At 54.3% G+C, this 15,866-nt stretch overlaps 7 protein-coding genes across 7 annotated transcripts; 4 read left to right on the top strand and 3 right to left on the bottom strand.

The window, feature by feature from the left end:
- Positions 1-158: 158 nt before the first annotated feature.
- On the top strand, positions 159-1,085 carry CPAR01_06625 (SPFH domain/Band 7 family protein; the record flags this gene model as incomplete). Its single annotated transcript, XM_060490897.1, has 2 exons — positions 159-479; positions 576-1,085. The coding sequence occupies 2 exons, from the start codon at positions 159-161 to the stop codon at positions 1,083-1,085; spliced, it is 831 nt and encodes a 276-aa protein (XP_060349771.1).
- A 777-nt stretch (positions 1,086-1,862) lies between these two features.
- CPAR01_06624 (exonuclease) lies at positions 1,863-4,004 on the bottom strand (the record flags this gene model as incomplete). Its single annotated transcript, XM_060490896.1, has 1 exon — positions 1,863-4,004. One exon carries the CDS (start codon positions 4,002-4,004, stop codon positions 1,863-1,865), a length of 2,142 nt encoding a protein of 713 aa, XP_060349770.1.
- A 1,061-nt stretch (positions 4,005-5,065) lies between these two features.
- CPAR01_06623 (uncharacterized protein) lies at positions 5,066-5,753 on the bottom strand (the record flags this gene model as incomplete). Its single annotated transcript, XM_060490895.1, has 2 exons — positions 5,066-5,247; positions 5,495-5,753. 2 exons carry the CDS (start codon positions 5,751-5,753, stop codon positions 5,066-5,068), a joined length of 441 nt encoding a protein of 146 aa, XP_060349769.1.
- Positions 5,754-6,357: 604 nt separating this feature from the next.
- CPAR01_06622 (uncharacterized protein) lies at positions 6,358-6,621 on the top strand (the record flags this gene model as incomplete). The annotated part of the gene is made up of 1 exon (XM_060490894.1): positions 6,358-6,621. The coding sequence occupies one exon, from the start codon at positions 6,358-6,360 to the stop codon at positions 6,619-6,621; it is 264 nt and encodes an 87-aa protein (XP_060349768.1).
- Positions 6,622-7,368: 747 nt separating this feature from the next.
- Positions 7,369-8,883, top strand: CPAR01_06621 (uncharacterized protein; the record flags this gene model as incomplete). Its single annotated transcript, XM_060490893.1, has 3 exons — positions 7,369-7,425; positions 7,563-7,862; positions 7,918-8,883. 3 exons carry the CDS (start codon positions 7,369-7,371, stop codon positions 8,881-8,883), a joined length of 1,323 nt encoding a protein of 440 aa, XP_060349767.1.
- A 981-nt stretch (positions 8,884-9,864) lies between these two features.
- On the top strand, positions 9,865-11,427 carry CPAR01_06620 (HhH-GPD superfamily base excision DNA repair protein; the record flags this gene model as incomplete). The annotated part of the gene is made up of 1 exon (XM_060490892.1): positions 9,865-11,427. One exon carries the CDS (start codon positions 9,865-9,867, stop codon positions 11,425-11,427), a length of 1,563 nt encoding a protein of 520 aa, XP_060349766.1.
- Positions 11,428-13,021: 1,594 nt separating this feature from the next.
- CPAR01_06619 (AN1-type zinc finger protein) lies at positions 13,022-13,333 on the bottom strand (the record flags this gene model as incomplete). The annotated part of the gene is made up of 2 exons (XM_060490891.1): positions 13,022-13,096; positions 13,190-13,333. The coding sequence occupies 2 exons, from the start codon at positions 13,331-13,333 to the stop codon at positions 13,022-13,024; spliced, it is 219 nt and encodes a 72-aa protein (XP_060349765.1).
- Between the last annotated feature and the right edge of the window lie 2,533 nt (positions 13,334-15,866).

Raw genomic sequence — 15,866 nt, 5'->3', positions numbered from 1 at the left:
AGTCCTGACGGATACACTACACCACCAGCCCACCACCACGAACCCACCCCTCGAAGCTCAACTCGGATAGCCCGCGATACCCTCCAGCGGACTCGAAGCGCCCCTCCTTTTAACGCAAACGAAAGTTACCGCCACGCTTTCATCAGCCATCCGACATAATGGCTCAAGCTCTGGGCTTTGCGTACCGCATGGCCGTTCCTGCGGCCATTGGTATCGCGGTCGTGCAGTCGTCAATCTACGACGTCAAGGGTGGATCCAGAGCAGTCATCTTTGACAGGATGTCCGGTGTCAAGGACGCCGTCATCAATGAGGGCACGCACTTCCTCGTGCCGTGGCTGCAGAGGAGCATCATCTTTGACGTGCGGACGAAGCCAAGAAACATCGCGACGACGACGGGCAGCAAGGATCTCCAGATGGTCAGCTTGACCCTTCGTGTGCTGCACCGGCCCGAAGTCCAGGCCCTCCCCAAGATTTACCAGGTGAGTTTTTTTAGTTTTTTTTTCTTCTCCATCTAAACCACAACTTCCCTCTGTGCTGGAAAAGTGTAATATACGCTGACAAACTACACACTACAGAACCTCGGCCAAGACTACGACGAGAGAGTCCTCCCCTCCATCGGAAACGAGGTCCTCAAGTCCATCGTCGCCCAGTTCGACGCCGCCGAGCTCATCACCCAGCGCGAGGCCGTCTCCCAGCGCATCAGCTCCGACCTCCGCAAGCGCGCCGCCGAGTTCAACATCGCCCTCGAGGACGTCTCCATCACGCACATGACCTTCGGCAAGGAGTTCACAAAGGCCGTCGAGCAGAAGCAGATTGCCCAGCAGGACGCCGAGCGCGCGCGCTTCATCGTCGAAAAGGCCGAGCAGGAGCGCCAGGCCAACGTCATCCGCGCCGAGGGCGAGGCCGAGTCCGCCGAGACGATCAGCAAGGCCATCGCCAAGAACGGCGACGGCCTCGTGCAGATTCGAAAGATTGAGGCCGCGCGGGATATCGCGGCGACGCTGTCGTCGAATCCGAATGTCGCGTACTTGCCGAGCGGCGGTAAGAGCGGTAACCAGATGCTGTTGAACGTTGGCCGGCCGTAAAGTGGTTGGTCACGATGTCAAGAAGGAGTGGATGAAGTAGTGAAAAAAAGAGGGCGACGCTGTATTATAGACTTTGAAGGCAAGTCACCGCTTCAATAAGTGTAATCATAGGGCAATGAATTCTGCCGCCTTTCCACACACTTGTTTCGTGCCGTACCCTTGGTTTTTGTGAAAGCCCAACTTTCTTAGGCGGGCTGAAGGGTAAGCTGTGGAGTGTACACATCGATCATGTGATGTAGAGCTCTCTTCAATGGCCAAGAACTCCGTGACAGCACCTAGAAAGCACCCGAAGACGAATACCGAGAGCACTGGTGACATCCTGAACAGTCTCGCAGATGGTAAAAAGTTAATCTTGTCGACATTTCCACACATGCTTCTCTAATATGCGTTCTGGTCACTTCACACCCCCTCTTGTCACGATTTTGAGTTGTCTACAATGCAACAGTCATTGAGTATTTACCCCTCTTGCCCGTGGTCCAAACAGTACGATGCTTACCCGATGGATGAAGAAACGCCAAGCGACTATTTTGTTACTCACCGGATAGGTACACGTTAGATAGTCGCACGCAAGCAATCACATCGTGGAAAAATAAGTCAAGAATAGCTGAGTGAGAATGGTCCCATGTACCAATTAGTATTAAGAAAACCCATGTAGGGTAGGTATCATAACTGCAAAAGCCCATCGACCCAAGGCATCATTTCCCTGAGGACCCCTTGTCCTCCCGAACGCCAGCTCATTCTCTCGTAAAATCAACCATGTGCTATGCCCACCCGGCTCTAAAGGGCAGATTCAAGGAACTCGGCAGTCAAGTGACCATTGAAATCGTCCACCTTGCCGCCGGGCGGCACGAACTCACCCCCCTCAAGCTTCCAACCTTTGAGCTTCATGCTCTTCCATTCCTCGGAGAGCTTCAGGCGCACGAGATCTCCCGCAGCCCGGGCGTCTTCCGCACTATCGTGTCCCTGAACCTTGCCAGCCGTCTCAACTTGAATTTTACGGTTAAGAAGGCTGTCCATGAGCATCTTCAGGCCAAGGCGGTACGGAAGGCCGTGCTTGTGAGGGTAAAGAAGAACAGTGTCAATGACAGTAGGGTGGACGATGCGAACGGCGTTCAAGTCATTCTCCAGTCCGTGTCCAATTAGTGGAGTCTCGGGACTGATGAGGGCAAAGAGAAGGTCGCGAGCAACTTCAGGCGACGACACAATCTTCATCTTCTTCTTGGTCTTCTTGGGGCTCGACATCTTCTTCGCCTGGGCAGGAGTTGGATCTTCTTCCTTTGCAGTCCAGGGCTCGGCGGATGCCATGTCTTCAGGCCACACACCCGAGTACCGCGAGTTGAGATCAAGGATTTCACCGATGGGTTGAACGAGGACATCCAATAGCTCTTCTCCAGTAGGCCACGATGTTGCAGTTAGGCGAATGAGCTCAAGGCCATGGACCGTGTAGCACATTTCGCAGTCGAAGCCAACAGCTCTGTCGGTGGGAGCATTGGGGTTGGCAGGCGTCTCGGCGTAGTTGAGAACGGAAGCCAGTCTCTTGGGATCTGATGCCTTGAAAACGTGGTGAGCGTTGGAGTGGCAGCCGGCAGAGTCTCCGACAGCCTGCCCACAGCATCGGTAGCGTTTGGGTTGCTGAGATCTATCGCCCAACTGGCGCTCGGGAAAGTAGGTTTTGCCCCAGTGGAAGGTGCAACTGCCACCAGAGGCGAGAGCTCCATCCTCTTCTCTTCTTCCAGGGAACATCTGGAAGCGCTTGTCGCAGCGGTCACACTTCTCCCAACCCTTTGCAGCATCAAGACCCTCACGTGCTTTCTGGATGTCGGCCTCGGCAGGGACAGAGGAGACGTAGCCGTGGGCGGCAAGGCCGTCGATGGGGGTGATGAGTTGGCGAACAAGCTGGACTTCCTGTGCCGGGGTCAAGCCCGTAACAATCTTCTTGGGAGGGGCGGTAGCCTTGTTGTGAGGGCCCTTTTGAGTTGCCTGGCGGCGTTGAACGACTCTCTCCTCCTTCCACTGAAGGAGTGTCATCTTCTTGTACTGCATGATTTTGTTTTTGATTACGTTTGAGTAGATGGCGCCTTTCTCTATCGCCGTGGATTCTTCTTCGTCAAGGACTCTCCAAATGAGATCTTGATCTGTGAGAAGGAGCTGCTTCTCTTCTGCGTCTTTGGCAGTCTTCTTGAGCTCGTTGTTCAGGCGGGCGTATTGTTCATGTAGCAGTTGCACTAGCTTGAATCGTATCTCAAACTTTGCTGGTGATGATTTGAGTAAACGAGGGTTGAGAGCCTCGACCTTCCTGATCTTCTTAGGAGGGTCGGTCTTGGATGGAGTGGAAGGAGTGTCTTTTTGTATTGAAGTTAGGTTTACTGGGGAAGAATGAGATGCAGTAGTGGCAGGTGATTCAGCCTTGCGTTTAGTTGGAGGATTAATAGACGATGATAAAGGAGAGGACCTGCTTGGAGCAGAGTGATTCAGTGACTTCCTGAGGTCGGACGAAGAAGCGAGAGAAGGGGCGACTGGTTTAGACTGTGGAAGCTTCTTCACGACCGTGGAGGAGGAGGACGATGGACGCTTTAAAGGTGGAGGTGAGATGGGCCGAGCGACAGGTGACAGAGTGTCATCTGGTCTTGGTGCGGTAACGTCTTGTTTTGAGGTCGTTTTGACAGGAGTGGGAGGACTTGTAGAATCGGCGGGGTTTCTGACGTCTTGGGCAACCTTCAGACGTTTTCGAGGGCCATCCCGGGTTGCATCCGTCGTGGTATCAGTCGACCTTTTTGCCGACGTTCCTGACGCGTTGAGTGCCGGTGCTGATGGTGCCGCCATCTTATCCCTGTCTGCTTTATGCTGGAAGAGGCACATGAAAGCTGTGCATTGCTCTCCCTTGGGACAGGGAATGTGTTTGAGGTCTACAAAGGACATTGTGACAAGACTTTCCTCAGACGCTATAGAAATACAATGGTTCTGTTGAAAAATGGCAGGACCGCCAGGCGCGGCTGCTTCCTTCTTCGTCTGTTACTGCAACAATAAGAGAAGGAACGAAGGTGACGGAGATGGGAGACTGCCAGAGCCTCGTTTGCAGACGGAAGTCTACGTTGGAGGGTATACACGGACGAAGCCGTGAATGGTAGAGAGAGTGGGGTGAGACTACTGGCTGTTGGTGTGGGATAAAGCCTAAGTGAGCTCGAGAGGGATAGAGGGAGATTGAGTGTGAAAGCGCCGATTAAGGCCTCGAAGATCCGGGGGAATGGTGCGAGGATCTCATAGCCAAAATGGCAGAAAGCAGACGCAGACGTAGACACAGATGGGGCCAATGTCGTTAGGTCAGCTTGTGACGTTCCAGTCGGAGAATTCGCGGGTCCACGGACAAAGGGGACGTTGGTCGGTTGTGGCGCGTAGACCGGGCGAGGCTGACACAAGAATGAAGTAAGATTGGGTGATGCTGCAAAAAGATGATAACGGGAATATCCAAGGCATAAAGATGGGTTGGTTTGGGACAGTGTCACAGATGGTAGATGTGTCTCGAATCTTGTCGGAGTTGGGATGAAGGGAGGCTCCGAGCGTCTGGAAGGATTACCTAAGTCTCAAGGTGCATCTTTACTGCGTAAGGCCAGCTTGAAGCTCTAGTGGGGCCGTTGACCGAGAATAGCACTGGATCTTTCCGTACCTGACGGAGATGCATCCATTTCCACTGTTGGTCTGGATCTTGCAGTTTCCAATGCATTCTGAATACTTTGTCGTCACCTTCCCCTGCCACGCAATGAGGGCACGCAATGATCCAGGTTGCCGAGATGTCCATGCCCTGGCAAGATAAGGCAGCACGCAACGAGAAATGGTCTAGCTCATCAATCGAAATGACAACCTAGGGAAGACTGCAATCGAGCTTCATGGTTGCACCCTTTCTTGTCCTTTTACACCGAAAGTTGTTTCGACGCCGTTACATCACCCACCTGAGTCAAGTTGGGAGTTTCCCAAACCGTCAATCATCTTTTGCAGCTTGCGGCCTGCCTGCATACGAACACCCAAGAACGGCAAGGCCATCCACGTCTGCTATCAACCTGTCGCTTTTCTGAATAAGCCCGGCATCTTTGTTCCTGAACTTTGGAGAAATCGGTAGGTCCGCGATATCTCCCTCCATGGCCGTCCAGGACCCTCCAGAAAGAGCCTTGCCCACAGTACATCGTTGTTAGTTCCAGGTACGCAAACTTTATTTCATCCACCGTCTCATCTTTGGAAGCCCAGGAATCAGCCCGATAATACACACGGTCATTTCCACCCGCGCCAAGACATCTTGGAGATACATCATGGCAGAAAGTGTTTTAATCACACAAAATACACTACAGATAAGGCTTGATTCACGAATCCCACTTGCACTGCTCTTCCGTCACATTGCACTTGATCAATCTCGGTACCTACATCTGACGCCAGCAAGACCAAGCCCCGCCGTGCTCTCATTTGTTGTGCTCGCAGCTCGTCAGATCCGACAGCTCTTATCGGATCCGCGCGGGGCTGCACAGACATGGTCTCGCATGTGATATGATGGACCTGGTGATCAACCTGTCCTCCCTTATCCACCACAACCCCTCGTTCTTGAGGTGTTGAGTTACTACTGCGTATGTACTCCATACGGGGCACAACAATAAGAATGCAGCCTCCGCACCTTCCTTGCATGGGCAGGGTGACGCAGACACGCAGATGGAGACGCAGAGCAGGCAGAGCAGGAGAGTCAAAAGCCAAAAAGACGCCCGCCAACGAAGCCACCAGCCATTTCTCTTGCCCGCTGATAACGGCACTGCGGTATCAGAGCCCCGGCGGGTGCTAGTGGCAGTGGCCCCAAACGAAAGGGCGAAACCATGGGCAGCCCTGGTCTCGAGGATGGACTTGCCTATCGCGGTGCAACGGTTGGACAAGAGCTATTGGCGGTGAGTAGCCCGTAGTGCAGAGTCTACTGTGTAGGTAAGTGTGTGAGTACGGCCGGGAGGTATGCCCTGCCTGTCAGTGTCACTCCTGTGTTAGCTCAGTTATCGAGGAAATCGTTATCAAGGAGCAAGATGAAGCGAGGGGTTCACAAACCAACCTGGCTTGCTTCCTGTGCAATGCTATCTTTTCAATCTTGGGCCGTCTATAAATGAGGCGCCCAATGCCCACCACCTGGACGAAAGTTGTGATCTGAAAACCTTTGCTTTGGCAGAACGGGAAGTTGCACAACGAAGCAATCCTCTTGGATGAAGTACGCGCTTGCGAAAGCTAGAGATCACCGTGACGTACCCAGCGGATGAACACCAAACACCAAAGTTCAACTCGGAATTGGGTTCTCACGCACCCGTCCTATCGATTACTTCGTACCAGCGACGAGTGGGCGGCCGGCGCGCCAGCTCGGCTCAGGGTCCTCACCACCTCGCGGCAGGTTTTCATCCCTTCGACTTACTCTCGAGTTGTTCCCCAAAATCGACCATCTTGCGAGCTCACCCAACCCAGGACTACACGGAGGGACTTGCAGCTTGAGGTGTCGTCACGGGTCGCAATCCCGACGAGCTGATTCCACCCCACCAACGGCTGCGAACTGCAGCTCCCTCCACTTTATCAGCAAGGTCCCAAAAGAGACGTCGCGTGCGCGCATTCCATTCCTGTCTACTGTCTAGGTACCTCGATCCCTACCTTACCGACAGCTTACCCTTGGTAAGGTTAGTTACCTCAGGGTAAAGTACGAGGTGTGGTTAGCAAACAAACACCGACTCTGCCCAATCAACAAACAGCTTGGACGAGTAATTGCAGCCTGCAAAGGAAACAGGAGGAATCACCAGGCCGCTGAAGCCACGCGGCGCACGGTACCCTCACCCAATCGCGGCCTGGAAGCACACCACCACAGGAGACTACCGGAGCAATCGTGGTGCTAAGCCGCCTTATCTCCCCCTTAAATCCAGGGGGCTTGCATACACCTTCAGCATTACGGGCAGCAAAGTAGCAAACGCCGCTCCGCCAGCGTTCGGGAGAGCCCGGTATTGGGGCCCAGGGCAGTGTTGGTGTCATTGAATTTCAACCCGCTAACAAGCAGCTGTCCACTGCCCTGAGCGGACTTCAGACGCCCCCCCCCCCCTCCACCTCGACGGTCGGGCTTCGCGGATTGTCCGTTGGAGGGACTCTTGTGGTCGCCCCGAGAATTTAACTCGGAGCGCGTCCCACTGGAGCTTCCCTTCGACGTTCTCCATCGCAACTTTTTCCAACGTTGTTACCCTTTTCTGTTCGCTCTATTAACCGGTCCCTGATCTCATCCTACGACTATCTAATGGATTACACCGGAGGCACCGCAGAGGCCGATCATCTCTGCGTCTTGGTCCATGGGGTGAGTTTACCTTTACACCTTACACGTTATTCCCTGTCTTTTTCTCCCTTTCTGCACCCGTCTGCAGACTGCAGCACCGTTTTCCCACGACGTCATGAATGTTTCTGAACTAACGCAACGCCGCCTCGGCTCCATAGCTTTGGGGTAACCCCAACCACATGGCCCAGATCGCCAAAAGCTTGCGCGCCAAGTACTCCGCCGACAAGCTACACCTGCTGCTTGCGAAGCGAAACAGTGGCTCTTTCACGTACGATGGTATCGAGCGTGGTGGTGAGCGTGTGTGCGCTGAGATCGAGGAAGAGCTGCGCCTCATTGAGGAGAAGGGCGGCAAGATCACCAAGCTGAGCATCGTCGGATACTCGCTCGGAGGTCTCGTCTCCCGCTACGCCGTTGGCCTGCTTCACTCCAAGGGCGTACTCGATACCGTGGAATGCATGGTGAGAGAAGGATCTGTTGATGCAGTAAAGGACGATGGCGACTAACTTGCGGTAGAACTTTGTGACCTTTGCCACGCCACACCTCGGCGTTCGCACACCACTCCGGGGATGGCACAATCACTTGTGGAATGTTCTCGGAGCTCGCACCCTATCTATGTCCGGCCGTCAGCTGTTCACCATCGACAACTTCCGCGATACCGGTCGACCACTGCTCGCCGTTTTGGCCGATCCCGATTCCATTTTCCTCGCGGGACTAAAGCGATTCAAACGTCACACCTTATACACCAATATTGTCAACGACAGAAGTGCCGTGCACTACACCACCGGCATTACCAAGACCGACCCCTACACCAACGTCGACAAGATCAAGGCCAATTTCTTGGACGGCTACGAAGATGTCATCCTCGATCCCAATCATCCCGTGGCGCCAAAGCCAAAGATCTCGGAGCCGGCCACGCTTTCGTCTGTTGCTGGGTCAAGCTGGAAATGGATCAAGCGCGTTCCTTTCGCCATAGCCTTGACGATTTTCGTCCCCATTGGTATAATTGCGTTCTTGTTCAGCTCAGTCGTCCAGACGGTCCGTTCATCGAAACGCATTCAATTGCACGAAAAGGGGCTTGCAGGAGTGGCAATCGACGAATACCGCGGCCCGCTGTGGATGAAAGAGATTCGGGAGGAGGTGGAACACGTGTACGAGACTCTCAACAGCTCGCAAGACCAAGAGTTCCTGGGAAGTGAATCAGAAGAGGATCTGGATGAGGTCGAGATGGATCGCAGCACCACACAGCTCCTGGCTAGGGAAAGGCGCATGTCGGTGCCGTCGCAGCCTACCCTCGCCTTGGCGCCCTACCAGTTCCAGATGATTCAGGCACTCGACTCTGTGGGATGGCACAAGTATCCTGTTTGGATCCACAAGGACAGGCACAGCCATGCTGCCATTATTGTGCGTTGGGAGAAGAAGACGTTCAGCGAGGGCCACGTCGTGCTCAAGCACTGGCTTAACGAAGAGTTCACGGTCTAGACAGGGTGGTTTTGTGTTGTTGTTTTTTTGGAGCCGGAGTTGGAGTTGGAGAAGCGATGGATTTAGAGTTAATGCTCCTCTCGGAGAGTTCAAGTTACCTCCTGTATACATCATGTTCAACCGTGTGTTTCTTGCACCACTGATCTTTGATACCTGCGTGATTGTCGTAGATAGGCTTTACAGCCCAAGAAGATTCACATTTAAGCTGTCTGTTTGCGCCCCGTGAATAGAACGTAAACATGGACGGAGAAGGCGTGCTGGTACGTATCATTCCAGTCAAATGTTGCCTACTATCTGTGAATGTTATTATGGTGATTATCCAGCTCAGCTGGTCCACGGGATTTCAACCCGGATCGACACCTTACAAACAAACACCCCTCAACAAAACAACAATCTGCATAGTTCATCTTAGGTAGCCAGTGCCCGGAAAAGACCCTACTTTCAGAACTGCCTCCATCTTCTTCTGCTGATCCCCCTTCCCAACCTCACACACATCCAAAGTACCTTTCCCTCATCCCGTACGACTACAAGCAGGAGCGTCATACGGACAAGGATACGGCTTTCTCGCTTAAGCAGACTGGTAATCCCGGCTATCCGGGCGGCACTAGGCTTGGACCAGGCATGGTGTCCACAGGGGTCTCGCACCCCCCCCTCTTCCGTCCCTCCCCCCGGCTCTTATTTCACAAGCCACACAAGTGGTCCGTGGGCGGGACGGGAAGTCGAGGACCAATGGGTTTACGATTACGCCGACGGCGCGTTGGGCGCGTTGTAGGGGGGTTGCCAGAGTCAATTGCGTCGTTGTCGACGGGAGCTCGCCATTTCTTTGACAAACTACCTCTCGTTCGTCAGACCTACGGATACATCAGCCAAGGAAGAAAGGGCTTCTTCTTAATGCTTCCAGATATCTTGTTTGTAACTTGTCAATGTTCGCTATCGCAGCGCTATGAGTCGAAAGCATAGGATAGTGCACCTCACTTCACAATGAAGACCTCGAAACTAGCAAAAGAGACGTCGGCGCTCTTCAACAAGATGGCGGCATCATCGCCGCCGCCGCCGCCGCCGCCACAGACCCGCCGGACGACGAGATCTTCGCTTGCGCGGTTCGCATACGCATCGGATTCAACGACCTCTACGGCGGGTTCCAAGGCGACAGCCACGGAAGCCGCGCTCCACGATATAGTTCTAGGCGTCGCCGACATTGAAGATGCGGTTCCCGACTCGCGGAGCAGGAAACGGAGACGGGTTGTCAAAGAGGAGGAAGTACAAGGCGAGGAGAGTGAAAGTGCCACAGGCACAGCAGCAGCACCACCGCCACCACCACCACCAAGAACGACATCAAAATCACGAACCAGAATTAAAACCGAACACATCGAAACCGACACCACATCACCACCATCTCCTCCAAAAGCCCGCAAAACCCGTAAACCAGCACGCACGATCCGCGGCACATCCCCTTCTTCCTCTACAACACACATCGAACCCCCGACAGACTGGTTGCAAATCTACAACACCGTCAAAGAAATGCGCCTCCACGGCGCAGCGCGCAACGCCGCCGTCGACACAATGGGCTGCGAACGCCTCTTCCACCCCGACGCCTCGGAACGCGACCGGCGCTTCCATATCTTGATTGCGCTCATGCTCTCGAGCCAGACGAAAGACACGGTTAACGCGGTGGCGATGAAGAGGTTGATGACGGAGTTGCCGCCGCACGAGGAGGGCGCGGAGGGGGGATTGTGTTTGGAGAATGTGCTGGCTGTGGAACCTGCGCTGTTGAATGAGTTGATTTGGGCGGTGGGGTTTCATAACAATAAGACAAAGTATGTTGTTCCCTTTCTTTCCGATGATGGATGGCACACGGGGAGCGATTGCCTTCGATCCGGGTGTATCTGGCAGAACACCGAAAATTCTAACGTTGGATGTCCTAGATTCATCAAAGCAGCAGCCATCATCCTCCGCGACAAATTCAACAGCGATATCCCCGACACGATCGAAGGTCTCACCTCCCTACCCGGCGTAGGCCCCAAGATGGCCTACCTCTGCCTCTCCGCGGCCTGGGACCGCACCGAGGGCATCGGCGTGGACGTACACGTGCACCGCATCACGAACCTCTGGGGCTGGCACAAGACCACGCAGCCCGAGGCGACGCGGCACGCGCTGCAGAGCTGGCTGCCCAAGGATAAGTGGCGCGAGATCAACTGGCTGCTCGTCGGGTTCGGCCAGACGGTCTGCTTGCCTGTCGGGCGCAAGTGCGGCGATTGCGAGCTCGGGTTGGGCGGGTTGTGTAAGGCGGCGGAGAGGAAGAAGGTGAATGAGGGGCGTAAGATGAGGGAGGTCAAGGTTGAGGTGAAGGAGGAGGAAGATGGGGACGTGGTCATCAAGACGGAAGAGGTTGTCAAGGAGGAGCAAGTTGCGCGTGATGCGGTTGTGAATCAAAGGACGGAGCAGCCGGAGCCGGCATCGGAGCCGGCGGTTGGTGATGAACCGGATGCAGTTGTGAGTACGGATGCACCGCGAAGAAGTCGCAGAAGCGGCCTATCCAGGTAGTAGGGTGTGATAGAACCCTATCTATTGTACAACACTTGTCGTAAATGAAGCAATTGGCCCATACCTGCATGACCGTTACTTGTGCGTTGTCCTGTACGGAGACGGGAATGTGCAACATCAAGGCCAGGGGCGGGCGGCAATCGCAGAAATGACGTGCCGTCCGCCGGCAACGACAAATCGACCACGCGACCAGTGAACCAGCGGAATGACCGGGGTCCTACTTGTCTCGTTCTCGGGGGTCGGTGGAGAAGCGGGGGACCCGAACAAACTCGGAGGAATTCCGAATTTTGAGGTGGTCCTGCGGAAAAGGGAGTTGAAGAGTCATTGCCGTGCCTGCCGGTCGTTCCCGACACTGTGTGTACTGTGTTGTGGTGAGTTGTCAGCTGGTCCGGGCAGACGACTACGTTGAGAGAAGATGAAAGACGGTAGCAGAACGATGGGGGCGATTGTGACTGTGTGAGATACGATATCGGAGATAGGCCGGGATAATCGGTATTCGCCCCGTTGTATGTAGTGGGCGCCCGTGCTCTGATCCCCCGTGGACCCGTGGTTCACTGGTGCCGTCATTGTCGTCCACTTCAATCAGAAAGTAGCTTTTCGTGACGTGTGGAAAATCGGCGTGGGCGGAGGGGGATGAGGATGGGGATGGCGGAGAGAGTTGTGGCTGACTCGCGAGGTCAGAGGACGACGAAAGCGGCCATATGAAGCACGGCGTGCCACGGCTTGCAGGGGGCCCTAAGGGAAAAACAGAATTGTCTTTGCCCGCCGGGCGCCCCCTCTTCCTCCGCCTCTCCTTTGATGGATGTTCTGGAACAAGGAGGTGACAGAGTGAGAGAGAGAAAAGGGTCAAAGTTCTGACGCACTTTGTAATGTTCGTCCGTGGTTTCATTCGGCTGAAAAGGCGGATAACTCTCCGAACTGGCCCTGGCGACTCGCGGCTACTCCGCTGCCGGAACGGCCACTGCCACTGACACAGCGTGTGGCATGGCGTGGAACATCATAGTTCAAGGCGAGGTTTGTTAGTCATAAAATATGCATTTGTCAAATAGTGAACATGGAGTCGAGCAGTGATCAAAACTGAGTAAAATAATGGTTTGAAATATTGTCAAAATTTGATGGCCAAATTCTCCTTGGCGGCCGCTCCAAATGAACTATACGCCGGTACGCCTTGCGGAAGAAGTATGAAGCCGAACTATCCTAAGCCGAAGTATGATACACATCATTGGTGTAAGGATTCGGACGGGATGCCGCTCTGAATCGTGCAAATAACGCGGAGACCAAACAGAAACGCTGTTGTCGCCGCCGTCACTACCGCTGCAGCATTATGAATGCGAGCTGCGAAATCTCGCAAATAACTGTGTCGAAAATAACTGATCCATGCGTCGTGCAGAGGTCCAAAGATGTGGGTGGGACGTGCGATAAGGATGTGAGCCTTGCGCCCCGGACTGGCTTGACAGCTCTTGGTGTGGTGCAATCCACGCTGTATCCGGCCTTATGGGATAGCTCGTGGCACCTCGCCATGTGTATGTGTGTTTGACTACGCGAGCGCCATGGCGGAATGCCATCAGGATCGGTCTCGATGTTGTCGATCCGATTATACCCCACGGATAACTTGCGTGCGCTCGCTCTCGAGTTGTGCTGCATTCCGCTCATGTGATTGCTTCTTGCACTGAGCAGTAAGTTAGCAAATGAGTCCTTCATCTTGCAACACAGTACCGAGTCCTAATAACCATGAGAATGGTAACCCGGAAGTAAAACTTACGTCTTCCAAGCCGTCGCACTTGTGGTCTTCTAAGAGGCGGTGCTTGCCACAGAAGTGGCCGTTGCAGAATCCGCAGTCGCCAACGATACGTTGAGCAGCATCCTTGCACTCCTTAAAGGTGCAGCGGATCTTCTTCTGAGGCATGATTGGTAGTTGTTTTGGGGGGAAGACGATTTGGTTACGGGTGTCCTCGTCTGAGAGCGACGTTGGTTGGGTTTGTAGACTGCGACGTCGAGAGACGAGATCGGACTTGATCGCAGAGGATGACTCGTTGGGGTCCAGCAGCTTGCGTGGCGAGGCGGGAGGTGTGAAGAGACCGAAGTGGGATGAGGGAGACGTGAGAGAGAGAAGAAGGAAAAGAAGGAGAGGAGGAAAAAGTGAATCAGAGGTGTTGAGTGAGAGTAGAAGTATTAGAAGAAGACTGGAGGCGAATTGTGTCAGTCGGTCAATGATGATCTAATAAGCAGAGAGGCAGGACCGGGTCCAGGTCCAACCGGGCAAGCCAGGCGCCAGGTCGAAGGCGGGAGAAGCGCTCACAATGACAACCAAAGACAAGACAAGGAACAACAGACGTGGAGCAGGGGACAGGGTGGCTGGTGGAGCTTTGGGTCTGGTCTGGGGAGGGGGGTGGATTATGTTGTTATTTATTGGGAAAATAGACATGCAGGGCACACTTCATCGGAGGCGCCAATGCAGGATTGATTAAAACGGAGACCCAAGCAACGAGGCGAGGCGTTCCCAGGCGGCTTACCTCACCACTTTCAGCCTGTTAGTCTGCCACTCTTGGGTGGACTTTACAACTCCACGGCCGGGAAGAGAGAGCTTGTGGCTGCGGGAGTGAGCGAGAGTTACTCTGAAGTCTTCAGTTTGGACGGTGGGGGGTGTGACCACAACACCACACACGCAAACACACACCTCATGGCCCTCCTCCTCACTCTTCCCTCCTCTTCCTCAGCTAGACAAGTGGAAGCACTCATCCGCGCTAGATGGACATCTGCTGAGGTGCGCTCCGATGCGCTGCCATGCAATGCACGGCCAGACCATTCTGCGGTCCACGGTGTCCACGGTGTCCCCAGTGCTATCCATGCCACGCAGAGTGCTAAGGTAGCCGTTTCCGTTTGCGCATGCAGAATCCAATGGAACAACGACGAGAGGAGGTATCCGTACTTGGCCTTGCACGGGATATGGAACTCGAGGTCGTAGCAGAGATGCCGTGTCCGTAAACTTGGGCCAGATGTTGGGCCCCCAGCCAGCCCAGCAGACTATTACTGCGTATGCGTACGGAGTACGGATACACTGACGACAACTCGTCAAGTCATGCGTTGGGAAGGGTACTCCGTACTGGCTCCTCCAGTTGCAGCGGCTCCAGTTGCAGTGGAAGCGGCGGATATCGGTGCACAGCCATATGGGTGTGAGAGGTCAAGTGAAATACCAGAAAATCCAGGGTAGGGCGTATCCGTACAACAAGAAAGAGAGGCTCGACTCACCAAAGTCGAGGTTCCCTGTTCTTTGTTCAGCCGGAACAGTGGGCGTTTCCCTGCTGCAAAGAGAACAGGCAGTGAACAGCGTACGTGTGCGTCCGAGGTACCCAGGTACCATCCGTATAACCGAAGGAAGGTCATCGTTGGTCCGTGGTCAGGACTCAGTAGTGGGTGTAGTCAGCCGTAGGTTGGTAGATCCGATGGAGCGGGGGTCGAGACAGCGCTGATGGGGACGATGGAGTCAGGGTCGTGTTTAAGGGTGGGCGAAACGAGAGAGAGAGGGAGAGGCGTCGCTCTGGTGGCTTTGAGCCTCGGGATTACTGGATTGGAGAAGAGAGGCTGGCGCCTGACGCTGACGCTGACGATGATGGCTCGGGAACCGGTACGGTAATGACGCTGGCGCTGGTCCTGGCACTCCAAAACTGTAATTGGCAGTGCTGATTTGTGTCAAATGGGCGCCAGGACAATGCCGATGACACTGGTTGACGGTTTGTGAGGCTCCGAAAGCGGTGAATGTACGTCGGGATGATTAATTATTGTGTAGACTGGATTGTACTGGATCGGACTGGGCCTCGCGCCTCTCGTGTGTCTCTCGTTCCGTAGGGCATTCGTATAAGTCATGGCTCCGGTGGCTGCTTGTCCCGAGTCAATGGATCACTCCAGACGGATCAGCCCCGGAACAGCCTAAGATGGCTTGTCGAGATTATCGATCAGTGCTGCCAATGCCATGGATGATGGCGCTGGAGACGAAAGTAACATGGGGCGGTGGCTGACGAGGGTTCACTGGTGAGACTGAATAGGAACGAGGGTGCTGAAATTGCGCAAGGTATCCGAATACCGGCAGCGTATCCGTAAGGTAGTGCTGTGAGTGCCTCGATTCTCAAGGCAAGGATGCGCAATGTGATATACGTCAGCGGTGGTTTGGTGATGGAGGAAATGAGGTGACTTTCTGAATGCTAGTGGCAGCAAGACGACGGGATTCGATCCATGCGGACTTGCCAACGACGCAAAGCAGACCGCAGGAGGGTGTGATTTGAAAAAATTCCTGGAACTGAGTCAGGTAGATGCAACGCGGTGAAGGCAGATGTGAATACTCCGTACCTAAGTTGAGCGGTGCAGAAGTCGAGATGTAGATCGGCCTACCTTCATGTTAGACTACCTACCTGACTATTTACCTCAGGTACTCACGCACTACA

This window comes from Colletotrichum paranaense (assembly GCF_030867605.1).
Source record: "Colletotrichum paranaense strain IMI 384185 chromosome Unknown Scaffold_5.1, whole genome shotgun sequence".
Classification (NCBI taxonomy): domain Eukaryota; kingdom Fungi; phylum Ascomycota; class Sordariomycetes; order Glomerellales; family Glomerellaceae; genus Colletotrichum; species Colletotrichum paranaense.
Note: the sequence above shows the minus strand (reverse complement) of the source record. Positions and strands in the feature narration are given on the sequence as shown.